The 27631-nt window shown below is 33.7% G+C and overlaps 1 protein-coding gene across 1 annotated transcript in view; it reads right to left on the bottom strand.

Moving 5' to 3' along the window:
- Positions 1-27631, bottom strand: part of Fbxl17 (F-box and leucine rich repeat protein 17) — a 616731-nt gene that overhangs the window by 401377 nt on the left and 187723 nt on the right. The window contains exon 6 of the mRNA XM_004625466.2: positions 16212-16319. Within this exon, the coding sequence (XP_004625523.1) occupies positions 16212-16319 (108 nt within the window). The remainder of the gene's footprint in view (positions 1-16211; positions 16320-27631) is intronic.

Below are 27631 nucleotides of genomic sequence, written 5' to 3'. Positions count from 1 at the left end.
AGGCTTTCACAGAGAGCACATTGGCCAAGGAATGGCCATGACTCATCCACATGGCTGCACTGACAAAGGTTCTACAATCTGAGGTATAGGATCTCAGGATAAATCCTGAGGGCATTTCACTGACCTTCTCAGACAAAAAAGCTACAACTCTTGTTCCATAGGTCCTACTTTACCTTGGTCTGAACCATCCAGTAGAAAAGTATGAAGACGAAATATAGGCAGTAAAGCCCTGCTGTTATGTTGAGCTGTGGGGGACTCAGGTCAACAATTTCTGACATTGCCATTTAAACAGAATACCCGATGCTATTATGGCCTACTGGACTCTTTTAGAATATTTTGCTGAGTTTACACATCTATAATATTCAAATATTGGAACTTAACAAAAAAAAGGTATACAGATGTATGTCCATTTTATATCTGTATATTCAGAGTGGTTAGGATAGATATATTCTGTTAATGAATAGAATGATTTGTTGTAATGGTGTTTGTAAATAGGATCTCAAGTCCGTATCTTGTACAGCAATTAACCACTAAGAAGAATATATGCAGTGTGTTAATTACTGAAACTGTCCTAGCGATTTGATTTGAAAGTGTGTCATTGCTATTTGTTTATCAATAAAATTATGGAAAAAAAAAGAATAAAAGGAAAAAGTCCAAAAATAAATAAATAAATAAATAAAAACAGAGAGAAGAAAGAGCTGTACTAACAGTGTCTGGACAGAATATCCTGTTTACTTCTTGTATTATGGATAACCACTAAGAAGATAACAAATGTACAATGTATTGATTATCAAAACTGTCCTATTAATCAGCTGTGAAAAAAAAGATAGATCCCACAAAAGGGCTAGAAATATAGCTGAAAATTATACTTTTATCCAAAATAAATAAATAAATAAATAAATAAATAAATATCCAAGCATATGGGAATTTTATATTCTTAGCTGGGGAGGAGGCAATTAATAAAATATATAGAATGAAGTAAATTACATAAAATGCCAAAAGGTTAGAAAAAATTTCTCTATGTTAAATATTATAAGGGAAAATAAAGTAAAGCATGCGGGATAGAAAACAAGAGAGAAGAGTAATGGGTTGTAATTTTAAATAAGCAGCCAACAAAGGTCTCATTGATTCAAGGTAAGCTCATCAACTTAGCAAGATCTCGTCTTAAAACAAAAGAATAAAAAAGGCTGGGGAAGGCCCGGGGTTCAAGGGCAGCATCAACAACTAAATAAATAAAAAGACATTGTAACATTGAAATGGTGACTTTTAAGCAAAGGTGTGAAGAAGATGAAGAAGCAAACAAAACCATTCTGATATGTGTGGTTAAAGTCAGTGTAAAAATCTTGAGATGAAAGTAGGTTCAGGGTTTTACAAGACTAGTTAGGAGCTAGTTATGCTCCAACAGAGAGAAAAGAAAGGTGAGCCAAGAGCAGCAAACTGCACAGTACCTCACAGGTCACACTGTGGACTGGTGGGGGGAGAGGGGGCAGGGGCGGGGTTGGCAGGGCATGTGGTACCCAGGTAAGTGAACCTTTCTGAATGATCATTTAAGTTACAATGTAGAACCCAGAACACAGGAAAATTGATGGAAGCAGAAAATGCAATTAAATTAATCCAGTGAAGCTGTATCAGGAACATGGACCATAGTGACAGCATCTGGATATGGTATAAAGAAATAAGAAAATAGATATATTTGAAAGTAAAATCAACTGAATTATTTGAATAGGTTATAACAGGACATGAAAGAAAAAGGAATCAACAATTTTAAGCTTTTGATTTGAGCAACTGGAAGATATTGTTGCAACTAACATTTTGAAGAAAAGTAAAAAAGACAGTTGAATATGCTATGTCTGAGATATCTGATATAAAAGGAGACATATCAAATAAATGTTGAGATCATGAGCATATATATGCTTCTAAATTTACATTTCTAAATTTAATAGATAATTACGTTATATATAAATATGTTAAATTCATTAGGTCAGCTTGGTACAAACACTAGTCTTATCACTTAGAGTGAGTAAAAATGAATTCTTAATTGGTTAAATTAATGTTGAAATATATACAGCAAGAAAGAATAATACATAGTACCTTGGTCCAATTCTAAAATAAAATATATTAGTAGTAATAGTGTCACCAATTAACAGCATAGCTAAAAAGCTAGACTCACTTCTTCATCTTAGCAGTTCATAATGCATCCTTCACAGTTCCACACCATGTCTTCTATAAAGCCACCTCGGGCACCCACACTCAGAACAGGATACCCACTGATATTGTTCATTCTTTTACAACTGTCACAACACGCTGCTCCATAATGTGAGCTAATGAAGTGTATTTTCCTCCCACTAGAGTCAAGGGTAAGCAACTGCAGGGCAGGACCATGTCTTATTCACCATTGTGTCACCACTGTTTAACAGTACTAGATTTGCATTTATTAAATGCTCACTACTAAATTTAGTCAATTTGAAATCAGAAACAAATTAGAGATATTTATTTACTTTTTACAAATCAGTTCTCCAGTCTTCCAACTATGTTAAACACAGGATCTACAGCTCTGATGCTACATGTTTTTAAAAGGGTTCTATTTGAATATAAGCTTCACAAATACTAAAACATTAAGTAATAAAAATGACATTCTCATGCCACACAATTAAAAACCATTTGAGAACAACAAGCATAATGAAATTCCTTATTTACACATTTATTCTTAAAATGCAGACCATTAAAAAAAAAACTTCTGTAAGTTGTCAGGGGTTTGATGTGTATGGCAGGAATTTTGAGTAGTTCACCAAAATTTTAATCACTTTCTTCTGCTCCAGAAATATGAATTTGTTAATTAGATTTCTGCTTCTAGTACACTATTCAGAGTGAATGCTCTGCTCCTCCTGTTTAATTCTGGCAGGCAGTACAGTCGTAATTGACTTTTTTTCTTGTACTTTTCTTTCTACCCAATCTCTTTCTGTTCTCCACATAAAATTCCTAGAGCTCATAATGAACCACAAACAGTGCTTATAGTCTGCAGCACTAAGCAGCCTGTCACTTTTTTACTCAGCAGGAGCTAAGAGTTAGAATCCCTCTTCAATTAAAAAATAAAATACAGAGTTTCACTTAACTAAGAAAAAATCAAAGCTTAAGTAAATTAAGGATAAATGAAGTCAAATGCAAGCAAAGAGAAATTGTTCCATCTAACTGGGGTGGCTATGAATAATATCCCTTTCCTTGTATCAAGTTCAGAGATGAAGGGAGATAGAAAAGGAAAAAGCAAAGAAAGGTAGGTGACAGGTGGACAGAAGGATCAGGAGGGGAAGGAAGGCAATGTCATGAAACGTTGAACTGGTTTTACTCATTTGTATCCATATACCAACTTCTTTTGTTTTTTGAACTAGGAATCGAACTCAGAACCTCACACGTGCCATGTATCAAATTCAATGGGCCAAGAATGTTCAAAATTTATTCTACATGAAAGCTTCACAAGATTGTTTTTTAAAGTAGCAAAATAAGTAAAATGGCACTAGTCTAAGCAAAAGCTTTTCATATGCAAACCCAATGAAACACATACTGGCCTCATTAGTTTACATTATTAAAGCAAAACAATCAAGTAATTACATTCTTTATTTCTAAACGGGTAAAGCTAAAGAACAACAGAACAACAATATATTTTTTTTAACTTAGAAGTACATACTGACATACACTTTCTACCTTTTGGCATTCCAAAAATATAGTAATGCCATATCTACTCTCTTAAATAAAATGTCCCAAACTGTATAAATAATTCAGTGGTAACATATGCTTAGCGAGACCATGCTTCTGGGTTGAAATTCTACAGCCTCAAAAATTTTAATTAAAACACTTTTCTTAGTTTAGAATACATAACTGGGACTCATCTTCATATCAAAAATCTCTTAGTTTTACATTCTCATTTATAGGTCTCAGCCTAGAGTCTATACTCACAGCAAGAAGCGTCTCCACTTTAATTTCAAAACATAGCCTTCCTATTTTTTATGGCTAGGCACTACTTAAGGAGTACGTATGACAGCCTTCCATTTTTTGAGCCAAAAAGCTGTGAACACACATGTTGAAAACCATTAGTTGAGCTACTTTCCAACTTTGAGCCTTCCACATGCCAGAGCAAACATCCTTAATAGGTTAAAAAAAAATAAAAATAATAAAAATAAAAAAACACCACTATGTGCCTACAGATTCTCTCTGGTTAACTGGAAAAGAGCATGAGTACTCCAAGTTATCCAGGAAGAAACTAGAAAAGTCAAATTCAGTAACAGTTTCTCTTTCTTTACAATGTTTAAGCCACATTTTATGAGATATATTACAAAGTGAACATACAATTTCCCTACTCTTAGCATTAGTCTTGAAAGAAACTCACAAATCTGATATTAATAATTGAAAACAGAATCAATCAGATCACCCATACTAGTGAAAAAGGAGTCACAAAACCTTGATCTGAAACATATCACAGGGTAGATTTAGAAAAAACTAGTATCTCTTCCATAATCTTTAGCATTGTGTTTCAGTTATTTATTCATTGGTATTAACTGCAAAGTACCCTAACCACTTATAATAGTGAAGGTGTGAACACTTTCGAAGTAAGAGTCTTAGACAAGTCAAACCTTTTAAAGGGGATATAAAAATTCATGCTCAATATCCAAGTCAGAAACTCTTTGAATAATAAATCAAATCTTGTTTTATTTCATATTATATCATTCCACAAAATAGGTCAAAGAAGCAACCACAATTGGTTTATAATGTATTTAAATTTGGAATTAATAAGTTTTAGATCTTGGCTCTTCTAATCACACCAATGTTAAGAGCTGGAAGTGAAGAAGTTAAAATTTTAGTTCGATGAATATGCCATGGGCAAAAAAATCAGTTACAAGCAAGAAATAGCAATGAGAAGGTATTTTTGAAAGTTTTCCTCTGTATTACACATGGAAAATGAGTTATGATTAATGTAAATAATAAAATTTTTCCAAAGTAGGCACCAAAAGTTTGTAATTTTGATTTATATATTAAAGTACTATTTTCAGATACACAGAATTTATCTATCTATAATCCTGTTTCCTCACCTATCCATGAGTTCAAAAGTTTCAACTAATTAATATGAAACCTAAAATGACAGTACCTAGTGTACATCTTAGGTAAAGCTTTCAATATCAGTTTATGATTTTCTCTTAATATTAAGTATTTGGTGTTACTTATACCTTCTCACATCAATAAAAAAGTATAATGATAGATTTTGAAAACTGCAAAGGACTAATATATCACATACCATGTTCTTTAATTGTCAATCAAAACCACCTAAGATAAAACTTCAAATAGCAACTAACAACCAATAACAACTACTTTACAACAGTTAACTTTTTTACTTATGTTTTTTTTTTCCTTGTTTGGATTTTTCTTGTTCTTTTGATTTTTCTTTTTGCATTTACTTCTTTAGATTAAAAGCAACAGTGAGAAAAAACTCCAATTTTGTTCTTACTAGGAGCATGTGTGAAAACTTTATTTCTGTAATTAAGCAGCAAGTCCCATCATATTCTAGGAACCCACCAGGGCCAAATTATTCTTATTTGTCACATAACTGGCCTGTCCTTATCATGATAGCTATAGTTTGCTTAGATTCAAGACATCTGTAGAGTTAAAGAGTCTTAGGAAGGGTCAACCTAAATTTAAATCGCATGTCCAATTCTATAGATTGTGCTTTGATTCCAATTGTCAGAAGCCCCCCTCAAAGAAATATGTATCAGTTCTGGTCTTTAAAATATATTTTCATGTTAAGAAACACAAATGATGCCAAAAGAAGATGTATGTCAGGATATACTATAAGGATCAAATTACATTAAAGAAATTTCATTAAGGAAATTGGTTATTCTCATAAAAGAGATGCTAAGAAGACAACCTGGATTTTTTTAGTCTAAGAGAGAGATTTAGCAAGAGTGGGAAAACACTAGCACTCCAAGGGTGACAAATGAAACGTAGGAGTCAGTGTTACTGGAATCTGCAGTCAATCAGTACAAGTTAGAATGGCGGGAGATCTGTCTGGAGCTAGAACCAGAAAAAAGAAAGAGCTGTGGCCAACATAAGTCAGACAGAAAGGTAAAGAAAAGTCATAGATTATACTTCACTTGCCCTCCTGCCTCCCACTAAATGTAGACTACAGAGTGAAGCCTCCTACAGAATATAGCTGTAGAAGAACATACTTAGAGAAGAAAAATACCACAAGCAAATAGACCTAGGCTCAGCATGATGCCAAAAGGAAGGGAAATAGGATATAGGTTTCCAGCAATGAAAAAAAGAAGCATAGTCCATCTAATGAGAGTTCTTTATAACAATACAGAAGCAAGAATAATTGTCAGATTATTTCTGTATCTTGCCTAGAAACCCAGTAAGCTGACCAACTTCGTTTTTCTCTTTGAGCAAAATGAAAACTGTGAAAGTTATAACCTGAGAAGATTTCTGAAGCACAAGGATACTTGTTTTATTGTTAAAAGTCCAAAACTGATAGTCAATTTCATGATGAAAAAGTACCTCTGATCAAACACAATAACCAAGCATTTCCTCTAGTGAATATAACAGAGAACTCCAGCAGGAAACTTTTTCTTGAGGAAAAAAAAAGAAATGTTGATGGCCAATCATCCCACTGGGATACAATCAATTGCAGGGAAGTCAACAGTGGGAAAAGCAACTATGCTCCTGAGGGTTTTGTAAATACACTGTGATCAACAGCTTTTGTGTAAATGCTTACGATACCTTTGGGCTGGAGAGCAAACACATGAGGAGCTCAACTGCCTAGAGTCAATGTGCTATATTGGACTCTATTATTGGGTGAGTTCAGAGAAAGGGGAGCTGAGAATTAAACCCTAATCCAGAAATTATTGTGGAAAATAATAATAATACTGAGGCCATAATTCTGGTGAAATGTTGAAGCTTCAAGCTAAAATTTCATAGCACCCTACATCCTCATAAGTAATTTAATTTCTGGATAACAGAGTTACTATGAAAATGAATTTGCTACTTTTAAAGAACAACAAAACAGACACAACATAATTTATCTCTTTCATTATCCAGAAGCCCTGACAATCTATGGCATATCCTATATATTCTAGATCAATATAAACATCACAGAATGTTGAAATTTAAAAAAAAATCTGATTCTTTGGACTATGGCTGAAAAGTAATGTAATATGTCTATGGCAAAGTATACATGTAAATGTATAAGTCATATGCATACCCAGGGGTACTTCCCTGTGCTGCATGGGCCTGCCCACATGCAGCAAAAATAATGCTTACATGAGACAGCCGAATTAATTCCAAATAAAATGCCATTAAGTTAAATTTTCAAATTAGGCAACTATAAATGTTAATGTTATTGTCAATTTTTTACATTAGATTCTGTAATTCTTGACAAACATTTAAATTAATAAATGGGATTCATTTACTTTTTCTCAGTAGTATATTTCCTCACTAAATTAAACTATCTGTTTATTTACATTAGCCCCAAGTCTGATTTCTCTTAATTCAGTCTGTTCTGATTTAGAAATGGGACTCCTTTCTCTTAGGATATCACTATTATGTTTAAACCACAAAGCTAAGTGAAGTACAGTCACAGTGATCCTCACATGTATAAAATTCCCAATACAAAACAGTATGAATTAGCTTCAAAGTATAAAGAATAAAAGCAACATCTCACCTCATATATTTGAGATCTGATAAAATAAAGCTGAAAATGTTTTCTGTAAGAATAATGGAAACAAAATCCACAATTCATGAGCAAGTGTGTGATAAAAAATTGGGTGAACTGAAGATACTATAAGCAAACTAAAATAATACTTAAATATATAATATTCAAGATCTAAGAAGGTCCCTTTCAAAAGCACTGCCTGCTCTCTTCTTTTTATATTTACAAGTAAGGCCTGAAGCAACTATTTTATCAAAGGATAGGTAGCAGAAATAAACTAATTTATTCATTTTATTTGTAAGAACTTGCTCAATCTGAAATGTTTTGAAGATCAATTTATTTTTATGAGTAGTATAGTAATACATCTTTCTGTATTAATACTTACTGCTGCTGAAATAAAAATGTAGTACAAACATCAAAACTAGAGTGTGACTAACACTGTTACAAATTATATAGAGTAGTCTTGTTGAGTAGGTATTACTAACTTGATAGAGAAATATAAATAAATCTGTTAAATTTCTATAGCTTATATATACCCTATCCATAATAATTTAGAAAAATAAAAATTAAAGGCACTAATTGGGGTATTAATAAAGTATAACAGTACATTTCTGATTCAGTGTATTGCGACAGTGTAAGTTTTTAAAATATTACTTTTGCTGCTCAAACCATTAAATAACCCTTACAGGGCAATCAGGAAAGAGAAGGGCCAGGGAGATGGCTCAGTAGAACAGGACTGAGTTCAACCGCCGGTTCCGCCAAAAAAAATAAAAGGAAAAAGAAACACATAGCAACAAATACAAAAAATAAAATTATTAACCGTAATATTCAGCTTTAACACTCAGGTAGAAAACATGGACCCAAAGTTTGTAAGATTTATTTTCATGAAATTGTTTTACTTTATTATTTTATCAAAAGAAGAGTAGATTAGGACTAGACTTAAAGTAAATTCTTGGGCTGGTAAGATAGCTCAGTGGACTAAGTGCCTACTTAGGCAAGCGCAGGGACCAGAGTTTGATCCCTGGCACCACACACCCACAGACATGGTGGTGCATTCCTGTAGTAACAGCATTGGGGAGGTGAAAACAGGAGGATCATTATGAGTCCAAGCTGCGTAGTGTATCAAAAAAAAAAAGAAGGAGGAGGACGAGGAGGAGAGGGGAGGAGTAAGAGAAGAAGAAAGAAAGGAAAAGGAAAAAAAAGATCCTAGGTCTTTAAGAACATGCCAACCAATGCTGTCATTTTCTTATTCACAAATGAAGAAACTAAAGCAGAGAGATTTAATGATTTGTCCAGGAAATTCCTACAACCATCACATCACATGAGCACTGATGAAGGCTATAAATAGTTGTGTTGGTCTCTGCAAACTTCTAAGAAAAAAATAATCAGCTAATGTATTACATCAGTTTTATAAAATCAATTATCACTTTTGTTCTCCAACACAATTTCTGATTCAACCCTTAAGTGTTGAAAGGATTAAAAGAACCAAAAGCATGGTCATTCAACAAACATTATAGACTACTTCAGAGCTTAATAAATTTTAAAACACATTTCCCACATCTCAGAATATCACTCAAGCACCTATATATTTATCAGAAACAAATGAATTGATAATCTATGAATAAATAACAATCTCATTTCTTATGCAGTAAAAGCATGTTCTATAGAAGAGATTATAACTGAGCAGTTGTTTGAAAACTTAAAAAGAAAGTTCATTTTTCATTTCTATTCTCTGAATAAACAAGAAATGGAATACAAAAATTAAGTCAATTGCATGAATGGTCATTCCTGTATTAAATCAACTGAAAAAAATCAATTTTGTTTTATGTTTAGAAAAAAATTCATATTTTCAAACACAAGCACTTTTTAAAAATTTAAGTTCTTTACATGTGATTGCAGTCCAAGAATATATGAGAATTTTGGATATCTTGTATAACTGCTATTTTCCTAATGAATTTTCCAGTTTAAAACAAACTCAAGAACTTCACATAGCTCAAGAATGTATTAATGATTATAAACTGAATAACTAAAGCAACAATACAACAAATATAGCACCAGAATTAATATTATTAGTTAATTTAAATAAAGCTTATATAAAATATATTAACAATATGAAAAGATACATTACCTCTGACTTATGACACATATTCACAGAGCATATAATAAAGAACTTTTTATCAAAAATTCTCTTAATTTTCCCTAAAAATCATTTAGAATAAAGTCTTGATTACTGATTGAAATAATCTACAAACTGAACTTATTTGACTCTCCCTCAATGGATCTGTAACATTACATTCCTAAGGAGTTTTGAGGCTTACTCTCCACTTGCACTTAAAAAGTAACTGGCCATTTTTAACTTTTCAGACTCCACTGGACTATTTAACTGATTTTAAAATTAATAATAAATGCTAACATATACTATTACTATCATGCTGAGCATTTTCTATATTATATACTCTTTAGAGTGCAATACTGAATAGTACAGCTATGTTACCAGGTACTATTCAATACTAGTTTCATCATATACTATTCATGTTAAGATCATTCATCATTAAGATTAACTAATGTTAATCTTAACATCAGTATTTTAACACCTTAAATTTTCTCTTATTATTATAGAAATTTTCAAATATAAACAAAAGTATTGAGAATATAATGAACTTTCATGTTCCATAAACTGAATCAATTGTAAACATTTTGCCACTTTTTATTTTCTTTCTGGCCTAGACACTTTTTTTTCTGTTATTTCCCTATAGCCAAATCCCTAGTACTGTGTCATTTCAACAATAAATATGCAAGCATATAACTCTCACCTTTAAAGTTTTTCAAATACAACAAATACGATGCTACTATTATCCCCAACAAATTAATAGTCACTTAATATCACCCAATGCCTGGTTCACATTAAAATTTTCTCAACAGTCTCAAAGATGTATTCTTACTATTGTTTTTCTTAATATTGTTTTACAGGACCCATCCAATATCTTCATATTACACTTAGTTGTTTTTCTTAATTTTTTATAAGCATTTCTTCATATTTTTTCCTCTCAATGTTTATTGGAGAAACATTCATTGGAGAAACATACATTGAGCTGATTGTCTCTTTCTTGTGCCATTTAAATGTTAAATCTATTTTCTGTAAATAGCTAATTAAATATAAAGGTAAAATTAAGTATTTTCAGGCAAAAAAAGTATTACCCCAACAGGGTTGTGTTCTCTCTGTTATACCATGTCATGTTATATCATGTTATACGCATATAGAGTCTAGATATCTCACATTTCTCAATACCAAAATTGATGTGAGTCAAATTAGATGAGCTTCTCGACTCCTTCATTAAACTAATAAATAAGAATATCAATCCACAAATTGTTCTAATTCCATCATTTATTGTCCTTCTTTATCTAGAATTCCATACAGAAGAACATTTCCTTATACATTATGTGATCAGTTTTTTTTTTTTTTGTAATGTATTTACTACAGGGTCTACAGGGTCTCACTACATAGATCCGATTCATAGTGATTCTTCTGTTTTCAGCTTCCCAAATGCTGGGGTTACAAGCGCACATCACCATGCCCAGTCTCAATGGCTGTCTAAGCATACCCTGGGGGTAGGGCGGACACAGCACAATGGGGTTCGAACCAGGCACTGTATTCTGCCTAAGCAGGCACTTTAGTCCTCTGGGCTCTCTGGCTGGCCCATGAAACGTGATCATTTTTATATAGGCCATATAAAAGAATAAATGTGTGATCCACATTTTGTTTTTCACTTTTACAGTGAGCTACTGCTGTACGATACTATAACAATGATCATTGAGCTTACTTTTTTTTCAAAACAGAAGCTCAGATAAGATTTACTAAGGAAAAACTGACATGTCAAAGACTGGACATATTTAGATTACACAATTTGATACATTTTGACATATCCATGTACTCATGAAATACCACAATTAAAACAGCAACGTATACAGCATTTCCCAAAGTTTTCACCTGCTCCTTTGTGTCCCTTCCAGTCAATGGCTTGTCTGCTTATAATCAGAATACAATCATTTCTATTTCCTATAATTTTATGTATGGAGCTAAACATTTTATTTTTGGTCAGGTTTTCTTATGCTTTGAAAAATTACTTTGAAATTAATCCATGTCACTATGCATCAATAATTCATTAGTTTCAACTGCTGTATAGTATCCTGTTGTATAACCAATCAGTCCACTGCCTACCTATTTACAATTATTTGAGTTACTTCCAATTTTGGGCTTTACAGATAAAGCAAGATGCATGGACATATACTTTTCAGTTCTCAGGAAAAAATCTAATAATGGAATGGCTAGATATGTGGCAGGCATATATTTTAACATTTTTCAGAAATTAAATTTTGGTGTAAAGTGTTTCATGAAATGGAAGCCAAGGTCATAGATTTGACATTTCTTTTTTCTTATATGGGTATTTAGTTCTATTAATTATACCTAAGGAGCAACTTAGGAGCATCATGCAAAATATGAAAAATAGTATTTTCATTTTCATTCTCTTTAAAATACCTTTTAATTTCTCTTGATTTCTTCCTTACTCATAAGCTATGTAGGTCTGGATGTGTGGGATGAGGACAAGGCCACAGTCAGGGGAACTACTAGCCCACTCCAGTGCTCAGTCACTGGAATCTCCCTGTGTGATCTCTCTAGGCTTGAGTTTTACCTGGATTACCCCTCACTCCTGCCATCTGAGTATTTTTCCAATGAGAAAACTAAGACAAACAGAAGACTCCTATTGTTTGTTTCCAATATCTCACAAATTATTTATTTGTCTGATATCCAGTGTCTTGAAAACCACTGCTTCATATATTTTGTCTACTTGTGCTTTGTCTCAAAGATGACAACAAATCCGGTCTCTCTTGTAGGATGAAGTAGCCCTGGGCTTTTTGCTTTTGATTTCTATATTATTATGCACTCATGATTTTTGCATATTTGAATACAACATAGTCATTTTCTTTTAGATTCTTGAAGTACCCACTTTAAGCCAGTAGAAAAAGCTCCATTTGTCTTTCACTCCTTTGACATATTCCTTCTAGTACTGTTATTGGTAAATGACATTTGAGTGTCACAATTAAGTGTCACATGAGGGGTTAACTGTATTTGCATTTGCTGAAATTGTTTATAAAAGTAGGACAGAGAGCAAAAAAAAAAATGTATACATATCAGCAGATATAATACAATGAAAAAATATGCCTATGAAGGAAGAGAACTAATTCGGGTACATACAACACAATACTCAACTGTTAAGCAGAGATGACAAAGTTTTTATTCTAAACAAGTCCAGCAAACCTGACTTTGTCTTCTCAACTTATGTTTATTTGTTCTTAGCTATTTCTAAACTTTCTTTATCATAACAGCAGTTTGAAAAAAAGGCTTCCTATTTCAGTATTGTTTGCTATTAGCAGAATTTACTTAATACTATGGGCATGTCATTAATACATATTATAAAGTAAATGAAAATCCAATTAAGAAAGTATCAAAGTGAAATTAAATTCAAGGGACCAATGTAATAAGATATGAATATTCTTCTATCTATTCCAAATCTGCTATCTTTTGTATTTGGTTTAATAATCTAAGATGTCACAAATCCCTAATTTTCCATTCTCACTGCCTTTTGATATTTGTCTTAGTTTCATAAGATCTCCTTCACAGTCCCTTATGGCCCAAATATCCTAAATTCATAGATTCTTTGGGGTAGAAGAAACTTTACATAGAGAGATAGATTACTGAGTTACTGAATCTAGGTATATGATTTCCAAAACAGGAAATTAAGGTACATAGATTTTGCGTAACATCTCTTTTAACAACTTTTGAAACCAACAGATAATAAAGTTGTATGTTAGGGAGACTTTCTAAACCACATAAATATAAACATATTTAGATGAAAGCTTTCTTAATACTCCATATCTCACGTGTCACAAATAATTTCTTTCAAAACTATATGTACCATGATGACAATAAGGGAAATAACTTCCTAGGTTCAGATATCTATATTATATCTATATTATATATGTTATATATATATATATAATATTTTAGCAATTGACAAACACCACCAGAATGCAAATATTTTAAACCAATATGCTTTCACTTTCTTAAAATCAGAGTTGTACTCACAGTTTTCAAGAGATAAAACAAAACAGCTTTTTACAATCTATGCATGTTTAAAATGACGCCTGGCTTTAACTGGAATTCAGGAAATTATTGTGTATAATCCTATACCACAAACCAGTCTTCTCATCAAAGCAAAGATTTTGTTTAGGGAAAATATGCTTCTCAGAACTTTATCGACTAGGATTATATAAATCCACTTGTTAACAGACCAAACCAGCAATCCTTGCCTATAATGTTGAGAAGAACTTTCTTAGCAAATTGAGCTTTCTAACAGACATCTGCTGTTGCTCTTCTGTCATAGAGAATAATTCTCTCTCTTAAGTACCAGTGTACCATAAATTTTGGCCATCTCAAAATGCTCATGAAAGCACTCACTGATCTAATAAATCTTGTTTTGCCTTTAATAAGTACAATTTTGAGTGATCATAAAAATCCCACATATGGTCATTATAACATTTCTTGGGCACAATCTGTTCAACCAACGGCATTTCTACTCTACATTATAAACAGCATTAGATGAGACAAGAAAAACATTCATCGAGCAATATATTCAGGCCAAGGTTATAGGAAATGAATAAAAACTGTGGTTACAAATGGTCTTGGTTACACTAAGATGTTATGACAGAGCAATAATTGAAGATAATAGTCTATACCTATCCCCTAGTTTTAGGTTCTGATCCTCAAAATAAAGTTACACTTGATCATTCATTTAAGACTAAGTATAACCATAGGCTCTCTATCAGATATAACAGACAAAAAAAGTGATCTCAGTTTTTAAAATTAAAGTTTATACTATTTTTCTGGCAATTTAGACACCATAAGATCTGTTTTAAGATTCGTGAACATTAGTATGTACTGTGGCATTGTTATTGAATCTAGAATCTTATATAATTATCTAATTCAATATACAGAAAAATAATTTGTCCACTTAATTAATGAACAGCAGAGCCAAGAATCAAAACGAACAATTGAGTCCAGGGTCCTACTTACTATGCATCCCTACCATACTCCTAGGTAACTCATAAACATTGAGCCTCTCATGTGGAGAGAAAAAAGACAGTATTTCCCACTACACTAAAGAGATTTGAAGAAATCAAGCCCAAATCAAACCTGGGATCTCTCTGGTTTGCTTCAGCATAGTGCTAGAAATACAGTAGGTTTTTAATTACTGTGAAATGAAGGAATTTTTAATTAAAAGGTTTAGTCAGCTATTAAAATGGAACACCTAAGATGAATTCATCTTATAAGTTCATATGATAGAGTTACAAGCTGTTAGTAAAAATTTTCACACAATACGCAATTTTATAGAAGGTAATTTTATGGAAGGAAAATTTTCCACTACATGAATATGAGAATTAGTTCCTAATTATATGAGCGCTCTGGAACACAATAGAGCTGAGACATCAATGAGAGATTACAAAGGACTTGGCATTTTTTCATCATTGGTAAAATATGAAATATCTTATATTTGGTATATAAGTGAACTGAGCTGTCAGGTAAATTTTTGATGTTCATTCATCTCTTTTCATTTTACATATTCACTTTTGAAGCCAAATGCTCATATAACCTAATGACATGTAAACAGTTAAAACTCAATCAATTTACCTTCTAAAAACACTATATTTAATTAGTATTTAAATGACTCATGTCACATGTATCAGTTTCTGTAATGCATATGTTCATAATAGCAACTATATAGCAAAAAGTAAGTTTCTTATTTAAATTATCATTGCATTTCAGAAAATGTAAGCTTCATGTTATTTTAAACTGATCTTCAACTTTATCAAACACTAATACAAATCTACAATGGACTATCTCACATTAAAGTATACTTAAAGTTAGAGAGCCAAGTGTAGTGGTATATATTCACAGTTCCACCTACTTGGGAAGCTGAGGCAAAGCAAGTAAAGTTCTTGAATACAAAGTTTACTAGGGCAACACAGTGAGATGTCTCAAAATAAAAAATCTGCTGGGCTTCATGGTACACACTAGCAATGCCATAATTCTCGTTGGGCTCAATGCAGTAGGACTATAAGTCTGAGACCAGTCTGCAATATAGTGATTTCAGAAGATCTTGTCTCAAAACACAAAGTAACAAGGATGGAAATGGAACTTAAAAGAAGTAAGATGAATTATGTACATGTCCCAACTCCCCACAATAAGGGCTGGGGAGACAGATCAGTGGCATAAACACCTGCCTGGCAAGCACAAGATCCCAAGTTTGATCCCCGATATTGAAAAAAAAAAAAAAAAAACCAACCTCAGAGTAGTCCAATTCCCCACAATAAATGGTGCTAGGTTTGATTCCTAATAATATAAAACTAAAAATACAATGAATGATACTCAGAAATACCAAGTTGAAGCAGCCATGGCACCTACCTTGGTTAGATGTATGACTCCTTTAGAGGTCACTGAACAACCCATGAAGCCAACATACTGAAGTTCAGGACAGTGCTCAGCAAATGCTTTTACTGATTGGTCTGTCACCTAGGGAAGAAACACGAAGAGAGTTTTCTGATGTAATATGACAACAAACTCAAGAATACGGCTGCTACTAGAAACTCCCTCTGCTACACCGTGCATCACTAATTCACTTTCCACTTGAGCATTTGAATTAACACACAAAACAGCACAATATATACTGGAAATTCTACCTAACAACTCATGTTTTGTATGCTGTTATTCAAAATAGCCCAGAGTTATTGACTTCTGCCACCTCCATTTCTTCCCTCTTTCTTTCTCTATTTGTGACTCTCTTTCTCACTCTGTGTGTAGCTCTATAATACATATGAGATATATATGTCACACTTTCATTGAAAGTTAATTCATACATCATAAAATTCACTTTCAAAAGGTATAGTTTTAGATGTTCTTAATAAAGTATCAGCAAACATCACAAGCCTATGAACCATACCCCACAGAAACTCCATGCCCATTAGCAATCATTCCCATATCACCCTCTGTTTCCAACCTCTGATAATATTTTATCTCTGTGGATTTGTCTTTTCTGGACAATATATAAATAGAACATACAATTTTAATCTTTTGTGTCTGTCTTATTTCACTTAGCATACGTTCATGATTTATCCATGGAGTAGAATATATTAATACTTTGTTCATTTATATTGCTGAATAATATTTCATTACATGGATGTAAAACAGAATTGTGTTCTCCCAATTGTCAGAGTTAACACTAAGTACAGCAAAATTGGACCACTTGGAGACAGGGCTGTTGCAGATGTAAATAGTTAAGTTAGGATAAAGTCACATTACAATAGAATGGGTCCCCATTATAGCTTGTGCCTAATTGTTCCCCCAAAGCCTCATGCAGTCATGGGGTGGGGACTTCTAGCTTGTGATTAACTCATGATCCACTGGGATTATGAGTGATCCAAGGCTGGGATTATGGGTCTTAGTACTTCTGGGCTTATGGGTGCGAGTACTTACTTTCCCTAGCTTGGGGCAGAGAGCCTGAATGTAATATAAGAGACAGAGAGACAGTCTTTCTGTAGCCATTGCTCTCGGTTGTTGCTGTTGGCCGCCACGAACTGCTGCTCTCTGCCATGTGCCCCTCTGCCTTGGAGCCAGCTGAATATGGACTAAAACCTCCAGTAACGGTGAGCTAAATAAACATTTCCTTCCTTCATTTTGGGTGTTGGGTATTTGTCCCAGCAAGGAGAGAAGAGTAACTAAGATAGTCCCCAATCCAATACAAAAGCTATCCTTATAGAGAAGGATAACTAAAACACAGACACCTATACAGGGAGAATGCCATGTGGAGATAAATTATGCTGCTACAAACAAGGAATGACAAAGATGGCCTTTTTAAAAGGATGTATCAAAAACTATGAGAGCCACAAACACAAACTTCACATAAGCTTCATAAGGAATATGGCCTTGCCAACTCCACAACTGTGAGGCAATAAATTTCCATTAAGCTACTTGGTATACAGTAATGTTAGAGCAGTCCTTGGAAAACAGTATACATCTGATCTCGGAATGAGGTTTTTGTTTCTATCATTCAACTGTTACTATCAAGTTTAATGGTCAGTATAGGTCAACGTGGCAAACCTATGGCACACATGCCATAAAGGCTGTTTGTTACCACTGAAAGCTCTAAAAGGTTTACCATCACTGGTTTAGGTTCTCATGGCAACCTTTCAACAGCATCTGATGCAGGTGGTTTCTCTTGAAACAATTCACTCATTTGTCTGGGAGAACCACATTTTCCTAGGTGTTTCCTTCCTTAGTTGCTCTACTGATTTTCCTCTCATCTCAATTCTCACTTCCTTCCTCTTATCTGTCTCATTTCGCTGTCTATCTGGCCTACTCTAATGTCCTGGCACTAAATGCTATCCTTAGCCTAGACTTCTGTGCTCTGCTTCAGACTGCTTTATCCAAACATCTCTGCCATGGACATCTGCAAGTATCCAATAACAATGTCCAAAGATGAAACCTAAGCCAGCCTGCTCTTCCCTGAGACTCACTTTCACGAAGAGCATCAATACTCACCTAAGAATTCGAACCAAACCATTTTTCTTTCAAATTCTACCCAGGAAACTAGATAGAAAATGTTGCCAAGTCTTCTGAACATATTGCAAACCTGGCTGCTTCTCACCTTTGTCACAGATATCAACTTGGTCCACTACTAGTATCTTCGCTTACCTAAACATGGAAACAGCCTAAGTGACACCTTTGATTCCATTCTTTGCTCTATTTGTGCTCTGCGCTGCGCTGCGCTGCTCTGCTCTGCTCTGCTCTGCTCTGCTCTGCTCTGCTCTGTTCTGTTCTGTTGTTCTGTTCTGTTGTTCTGTTCCATCTCAGCAGGGTCGCATCATGTATTTTAGTCTGGCCTTGAACTCACCATGTAACCCAGACTAGGGTTGAATTTATGATGATTCTCTTGCCTCCTGAAAGCTGGGTTTGCAACGTGTACCCCTTACACCTGCCTTCCACTCTTCATTCCTCACATAATGGCCATAGGATCTAACTAATATCATTCTGCTGTTAAAAACTCTCTAATTTTTTATTAATATATGTTTAGAGTACATTTTTATCACACTTACGATTCAAACTCTTTACTATGGCTACCAAAACTCCTGACGATTTGACCACAACCAGACCTCAATTTACTTCCTTCCTTTCCATTTCTTATTTACTCTATCCAAAACAGTGTCAATCTTTCTCAAACATGCCACATTTGTCTCTGTCTCAACCATGTGACCATCCCTGTCTCTGACCATCTTAACCAGGCAGCTGATCCATTCAGACTCATAGATAATGTTTAGCACTTAGCAGAAATAAATGAAACATATAAATGTATATTAATCGTACGATTTCCCTTTATTTTCAGACCAAAAGTATACTTCTGTTATTTTACATATATTGATTTCTTTTAAAATAGCATTACCCTAGTAGCTTTATATGGCTGGTGTGTTTGTTATATGTGTTACAAAATCTTTTTCCTTTCTTTCTTTTCTCTTTTGAGACAAGGTCTCACTATAATGCCTATGCTGGCCTCAAACTCCTGAACACAAGGATCCTCATACCTGAGCTTCCCAAACAACTGCAACTATACATTTGCATCAACCTGACCAGCTCTGAAATCTTTTCTTAGAAAAGGGAGAGGTGAGAAAATTTTATCTCATTATCTCTTAACTTTGTTGTATATCATGGCCATTTTATGGTCAACTTGAATGCACTATAAAATACCCAGATATCTGTTTAAACATTACTCTTGTCATGTCTATGAGAATGTTTGTGGATGAGACTAACCATGAGTTCTCCTAGGTTTCTAGATCAGTGAATACAGATTTGGGGACTTTTCAGTCTCTATACTCACTTCAGTCAACTCCCTACAATAATCTCTTAATAGAAAAATACATAATCTCCTGGAGTCTTTGTTTGTTGAAGAGCCATGCCAATGCAACGTGTATTATAGTCTTCTGAGGAGATTATTAAAATTTCAGAGCCAAAAAGATGGAACTCAAGGATTTATATTTTTAACAACCTTCAAAGTGACTCAGCTCTTCAAAATAAAATTAAATTACATTAAAAAATAAACCACAAAAAAGTGACTCATTCATTTTAAAGCTTAAACTCTCAGTGCAACAAAGAATATACACTAATAGTATTTGTATTTTCAACCATCCTTGCTGTGAATGAAATGAAGAATGAAATTTCCTATTTTTCTCCCCATCTCCAAAAAAATTCCCTGTATGAAATTATCTTTTGTAATTGTGCTAAAATTTTCACCATAGCTTCACAAAGACATCATTTACAATAGGTAGATCACATACTATTGAATATATGGTTAATTTTAGATTTACTTTCCTCATAGTCAAGATGAAATCAAGTTTTTTAAAAATATTTACATCTCTTTTACATACGGATGAATTTTATTTCCTGTCTTCTTTATGCTGAACAGATATCAGAAAAATAAAAGTTTGTTTAACAGCATTAATTCTAAAACAATCACAAGAACATTTTCCTAAAATAATATAACCAATAACATCCATGGTAAATCTGATAAAAGATTAATTCTGCCATCAAAAGTATAGTTAAGCATATTAAGATTAAGAGTGCCATTGATAAATTAAAAATGTACTTCCCTGAAATTCCGATTTCTAAAGACAATGCGTTAACAAAAAAATCTTATAGCCTGTGATTACTAGAAGTTTCAGTGAAACTCAGTCTCTTTTGAAAAACAGAACATGGTACCAGAAGAAAGCATATAATCAGCTGTTTAAACACCCTGTTCAATCTGAATGTACCATAAAGTCTTTTCCATACTCACATTCAAAAGGGGAAAGAATTCAAATAAAAACTTAAGGACATAAAGAAATTTGGGATCAAGGGGCCAAAGCTTCAAGAGAGAGAGAAGAAAAAGGACACAAAAATTTAGTTAGCAGGTCTTTTTATTTGTTTTTAGCTCAAGAATCAGAATAAAACTACCTAGAGCAGCTTCTGCCATCAACAGAGTCCTAGACAAAGTAGGCTACAGTGATTCCTAAGTGCATAAAAACATTTTTAGTAGGCTCAGGTGTGTTTTAGAAGGCAAATAAATAGCATCTTGAAAATCTGGGTGGCATCCAGATTCATTCTCAAAAATAGAAGATCAGTTAAAGATCTGAGCAGAAGATCTGACAGAAACCCAGGAGTGCGTTCTAAAAGACAAGCGTTACATGTGTCTCAGCTTCTCTAGGATCCTTGAGACAGGGTGTCTAGTTTTAAGTTCCAGCTAAATCACTCACCAAAATCACACGTGATTCTGAAAAACTCATTTTACTTCTCTAGTACTTTATTCTTTTTATATTACAAAGAATATAACTACCTATTTCACAAAGTCTGAGGAAAAAACAATGCATGTAAAATGTTTTTGAAAAGTGTATAGAACATTGTCATGCCTCAATATTTTGGCTATTATTAGCAGTCCTGGTTCCTTTCTATCTGTATTCTGATTCCTAGCCAGGATAAAGGGATTGACATGTATAAGAAGATAATTCAAAAGCAGTGGAATTAAATTATCCAATTTATTCTCTTGTTCCTTTATGAGATCCCAACCTTCATTTGGAAGCTCTAGGTAAATCCTGGAATAGGAGTGAAAAAGACAGAGGTAAAAGTTTATTACTGATAACTAATAAAAGGAATCCTATTTTGTTAAGGTTTTCAACTTCTTTACACATTAAAATCATCTGAGAAACTTTCTGACTTCATTACTTGGTGGAGATTTTATTTTAAAAGTTCCCCAAGAGATTTTAGTATCTATGCTTGACTACGAACAAGTCCTAAAACCTCCTTCAAAGTGTGGTCTTCAGATCAGCAGCATTGACATCACATTAGAGCTTGACAAAAATACAAACTGTCATGCCCTTCTACAGAACTGCTGAAATTAAATCTGAGTTTTAACAAAAAGCTTACATGTTATGGTTTGTGTGTATTTGTCCCTTCAAAGCCTCATGCTGTCATTGAGGTGCAGTTCTACATTTTGTGAATACCTCATCATGCAAGGCCAGGATTATGGGTCTGAGTACTGTGGGGATTATGGTTATGAGTGCTATACCCAGCATGGAGCGAATAGCCTGAATGTAACATAAGAGACAGAGAGACAGACTGCGCTCTATTGACTCTGTTGCGATTGCTGGCACTACTTTTCCCATTTGCTCTTGCTGTTTTGTTGCCTTCTGCCACCATGAACTGCTGACTTCTGCCATGTGCCAGTCTGCCTTGAAACCTCCAGTAACTGAGCTAAATAAATCTTTCCTTCCTTCATTTTGGGTGTTGGGTATTTGTCCCAGCAATGAGAAAAGAGTAACTGAGACATTATGTGGTTTTTATATACCTTAAAGCTTGAGAAACACTGTTCAAAAGACAAAAGAATAAATCAGTCTGACATGACAAAAACCAAAAAATGAATAACTGTGTCCTAATTCAAGTACTATGGAATTTTGAGGTTGTTTTATTTCAGTTTGTTTTACTTTGTTTTCTTTGTGGATACTGGGGACTGAAAGCAGGACCGACCTTGTGTTAGCTACATTCCCAGTCCGTTTTTAGCTTTACTATTTAGTTTGAAACAGGGTCTTACCAAATTGTCCAGGTTAGACTCCAACTCGAGAACTTCCTACATTATCCTGTCAGGATCCTGGTATCAAAATGCAATGATACCTGATTATGAAGAATCCTTCAAACAGCTTTACTGAGGTAGGAAAAATTCATCAATCTTAAGAGTATAGTTTATAGAGTTTTAATGAAGTTCTGCAATTCCATAATTATCAGCATAGTCCACTTTTTAAATACTTTCATTGAACAACCCACAAAATTGCCTTTGGTGATTTTATGTACATATACAATTAAAGTCCCAGCCCCAGATCCAGGGAACTACTGATGTTCCCTTTTTTTCCTTTTTATTTTTTATTTTTTGTATTTAAGACAGGATGTACAGAGTGTACAGGGTCTCACCGCGTAGATCAGACTCATAGTGATCCTCCTGTTTACTGCCTCCCAAGTGCTGGGATTACAGGCACACAGCACCATGCCTAGTCTCAGTTTTCTCAGTGTGTACCGGGGGCAGGGACGGCAAAGCAGGCCAGCCCCTGCATCTGCCTAAGTTGATCTGTTTTCTGTATCTGTACTGTTGCTCTTTTCAGAAATTTTATCTGAAAAGAACTCTATTATATGTAGTCCATTTTGTTTACACCAAAGTAATGATTCTAAAGTTTATCTTGCTAATTTTCTTGGTGAGTATAATTTCACAGTATGAATATACAATATTTTGTTTATTCATCAGTTGATAAATATTTCCATTTTTTCAGTTTGGGCTTTAAAAAACTGTGGTATTTATCTTACTAAAGTGTAGAAGCGTTTAAATGTATTCTTGATATAACTATTTTATCAGATGTTTCAGAAATATTCCATTCTAAAGCTAGTCTTAATGGTGTTATTAGCTGTAATATACAGAAATATGAGGTCCTTAAGAGTTAATCCTTTTTTTTTTCTTTTAAGTGCTGGGGATCTATCCCAGAGCTCAGAGCTTCAACCAGGCTTGGAGAGTATTCTCTATGACTGTACTACACTCCCACCTAGTGCTAACCTTTGATTTGTGCATGGTATGAAGTAATAGTACAGGCCCATTTTTGTATATCCAATTGTACTAGCCTCATGTTAAGTCTCCAGCCTGGAATACCTTCACTTTAAATCATAGAGACTATGGGAAAATGAAGCAGAAGAGAAAGTTAGAATGCATTGTACCTGTGATTCAGGACATAGAAAACAGTATCAGAGAATTAGAGAAAAGTGAGATCAATTTGCAAGGCAGATTTTGATCTTTCAGAAAGGTGGTAATGTCCTCCAATTCAAAATAAGTCACATAGTAGAGCAGAAAAGGATCACCTCCTAAGGAAGCATCATAGCAATCAACTAGACATTTTTATCTGTGTGAAAAGGAAGTATTCAGTATTATATTTGCAAAAGTGCTTGACTTCAAGCGAACCCCCAAAAAGCCTAACATTGACACATGTTTTAAAGATCCCAGTGGTAGCACTGTAGGTCCGGAATCTTAGGGGTACCTTCTCTACCTGCTAAACCTGAAGCTAGTGAAAACTAAAAGCAGGCAGAAAAAGGGAAAAGGGGAATAGTTTCGTTTCACATAAACTTACAAGGGTGGCAGTCAATGAAAAATCTTCAAGAATGGGAAAACTGTACTTCAAAGTCCAGCAGGTATGTACAAGACTGACTGAAAGGATATTCTGGCCTCCAGGAGCTTACTTTTACCTCTGTCATTGTCTCTCTGTAGCACCAAAAACCTCATAATAACTACAGCAAAAGTTGCCTTTGTTAGATCTGGCCATACCAGTGTGGGTAAGCACTCCCTTCAGACAAAATACAAAAAGTATGTGAAACACTTTGACAACAACAATGTCAAATGTAGAATTTTACTTAAAGTCCAATAAATATAAATTATACTTACAGGAACTTTAAAACTAGAACTAAATAAAAATTTCCTATTGTTTATTTAACTCTTCATAATCTATAGAAATTATCCCTTTCCTCTTCACCATTCTTTACTTTTATGTATTATTCTCTCACAGAATGCAGTTCATACACTAGCTAATAATGAAGGCAATGAGAGGCCTTCTGGGCGCTTATCAAGTAGTGCACTAGGAAGCCCTCTTATTTAAAACAGTAATATGAAAAACACACAAAAGTTGGTACCATCACATAAAAATAGATAAATATGTGTTAGGAAAGACTCACAGAAGGCAGTCGCAAAAAGGACACATGGACACTCAATGTAAGCAAAGCGAGGGCTCAAACAAAAAGGCTGCCACCCCGCCTTTGGTCTTTATTTTTATATATCTTAAGTCTCACCCTTTGGTTTACTTCAGGTGAACAGGGCAAGATCCCATCATATGTGTCCAAGATTAATGTTCAGGCTATACTGTACGTGACAACCTGTTAGGCATCCGGGAGCAAGGACACAAAAAAAGGGTGCCTGAGTCCCAAGTGTTCTTCCTTACTCCAGCAGCTGTTGGTGCCCCGTTTTCTTTTTCCTTGTCCTACATGCCCTGCAGATTACTTAACACATCTCTCTATTAACTCTTTCTTATCCCAACAAATATGTAAGCCAAAGACAATATGGATCACTTTATGAATATCTCAGTAAGATCTTCATGACTATGTTCCTCATTTAATAAAAAGTAAATAGTAACTTTAAAAATCTAAAAGTAAAAAGAAATCTAAAAGTAAACAAAGTTTCTTTTAAACTCTGGCTAGACAGCAATGTTTACTGACTGTGTTACATGCCAAGTACTATCCTACATACCACAAATAAAACAAATTTCCCTTGTGGACTTACAATCTAGCAAGAGAAGCATATGTTGAACAAACATTTATTGCAAGTGTGATCACTACATTAATGTAGTCATTCTAAGTCTTTAATGAATTATTACTTTCTACATATGTCATAAGTATGTAGCCAAAATTCTACTCAATTACTACAAATAACTTTTCTCATTTCAAACATTTTAAAATCAGTAACATCTCAATAGAGAATTATAATAAATGTTGTTTTATGTATCAAGGAAAAAATAATTGTTTAATGTATTTACTGATACAACTTTAAATTACCATAACGCAATTATTTCATCAAGTAAGCTAAAAAGGAAAAATTTAACATTTTAGTTTTTATTATGAGAAGTTTCAAAACTATATAAGTGTAGAGAAAATTATAAAATAATCTTACATTTACCAATCTCTAGCTTCAATACTTATTGTCATACCAATGTTATTTCATACTTGACGCTCATCTATTTCTAAAACATATTTATCTATAAATATTTCCATACATCTCTTAAAAACATTTTAAAATCAAAGTAATTCAGCAAAAATGTTCATGTGAAATAGTGTGCCACGTATATTTCAATGGAGATAATCTATCAGTGACATGGATCTCATTAAAACTGTACTATGATTTTATATAACTGACCCTCTGTCAACAAAAACACTGAAATTCATAACTAATAATTTTCTAAAAGTCTAAAATTCCATTAGTGTCCAATGAACACTTGATAATTTGATTGCTTATTTGACCTCCCCTTTTTTTTTTTTTACTCCTTCTCTTCTTAAAGTACCCTCTGGAAAAGTTAGATTGGCTAATAAAAGAGTGGTTTATAAATAAAGTACCATACAAGGGAAATCAGCCCACAAATAAAGGCATAGCTTCCTATACCTATTGCAAAGATCTCTAATTTGCATATGAGTTACTTTCCTTCAATTTGCTAAGTTTCTTTTATTAACAGTGTTTTTGCTTATAAAAATTCAGTGTTTGCATAATGTAAATGAAACAGAATTTGCATGTTCTGGGTCTACTCATTCTTTAATTTAGGAAAGGGGTTTACATTACTGTAACCTATAAAGTAACCTACTAATGTGACAATATAGCAATATATAGAAGCAATGATAACAAAGTAGCTTTTAGACATATGTACATTAGCATAATGAGATAAATAGGCAGGTATAACTGCCCTTTTATGTGAAGCAGCAGAGAAATTAAAGTTACCTATACAAGGTTACACCTGACCCCAATAGCTGCTTCATAAATATATATAATACTTTGGTTATATTACAAGAAAAATGTAACTCTCTGAAAGTGAAGGTCTCTTAAATTCTGTCAAACTTTCATTTTTAAATAAAACCTTTACTTTAACAGATACGGTTAGTTTAAGAATCATTTCAAAGACTGAAAAAGAGAAATTCACAAGAGTATGATTGAAGGCAAATTAAATCCACCATGCAGATAACTTGCAAAAAATTTTATTGTGCAGCTGTATCATTACTTATATAAGAAAATAGGAAAAAATAGAAATGGTATTTAAAACTTGAAGTCTGAATCATCTAACTTTTTTTTTATTTCTTTTTCTTTTTTTTTTTTTTAACATTTATTTAGTGTGTGTGTGTGTGTGTGTGTGTGTGTGTGGCCAGCTCAGCCCACCAGGGGGCGCGGCTAGCTGGCATGTGGTGCTGGGGGATCGAACTGCGGTCCCTGGGCTTTTCCAAGCTTGTTCCAAATAGGTGCTTTAGACCACTGAGCCATCTCTCCAGCCCCTGAATCATCTAACTTTGAAGTTTCATCACAAAGGTTGGCATCAACTTAAGTCCAAGAAGGCTAACACACAAACACCAGTGAAAGAGTTCTGAATAGCACCAGTTACTTAGCATTCCAAAAGGAATGCTAAAACACAGCAAAGTGAAAGCCAGCCATCATAGACTTCCAAATTGTTCATGGTTCTTTCCTTATTTATGTAACACTGTTTTCCTTACCCAAATCCTAACTGAATACCACCTTCCTCTCCAAGCCATTTTTCTCCTTCTCTGCATTTCCAAAAATCCTCTTACCTCCTTCCTCCATTTTTTTTTCTTTTTTGTCATGTTTTCTTCTAATTATTTTGCCCAGTGTCACCATTCCTTAACTAATTAGTCATAGTAAGAACAAAATTTTTTTACCTCTCCATACATTCTTTATTTTGACTTTTAGCTTTGTTTAGCTTTTCACTGCTGCACATTAAACCCAGAGCCTCATGACTATTAAACAAGCTTCCTTAAGAGATAGGGTCTTGCTAAATTGCCCAGGCTGGCCTGGAATTTGCAACCCTCCTGCCTCAGCCTCCCAGAATGCTGATGTTACAAGTGCCACCATCATGTTAGGAATAAAAGTATTTTAAATACAAGTATTATACTAATTCAAAATTAGTAATATTAATTATCTCAAGAGATATATTTGAGATAATATATTAATATTTGAG

This window comes from Octodon degus, unplaced genomic scaffold, assembly GCF_000260255.1.
Source record: "Octodon degus isolate 3935 unplaced genomic scaffold, OctDeg1.0 scaffold00009, whole genome shotgun sequence".
Classification (NCBI taxonomy): domain Eukaryota; kingdom Metazoa; phylum Chordata; class Mammalia; order Rodentia; family Octodontidae; genus Octodon; species Octodon degus.
The sequence above is the reverse complement of the archived record's forward strand: the minus strand, read 5'-3'. Positions and strand labels throughout refer to the sequence as shown.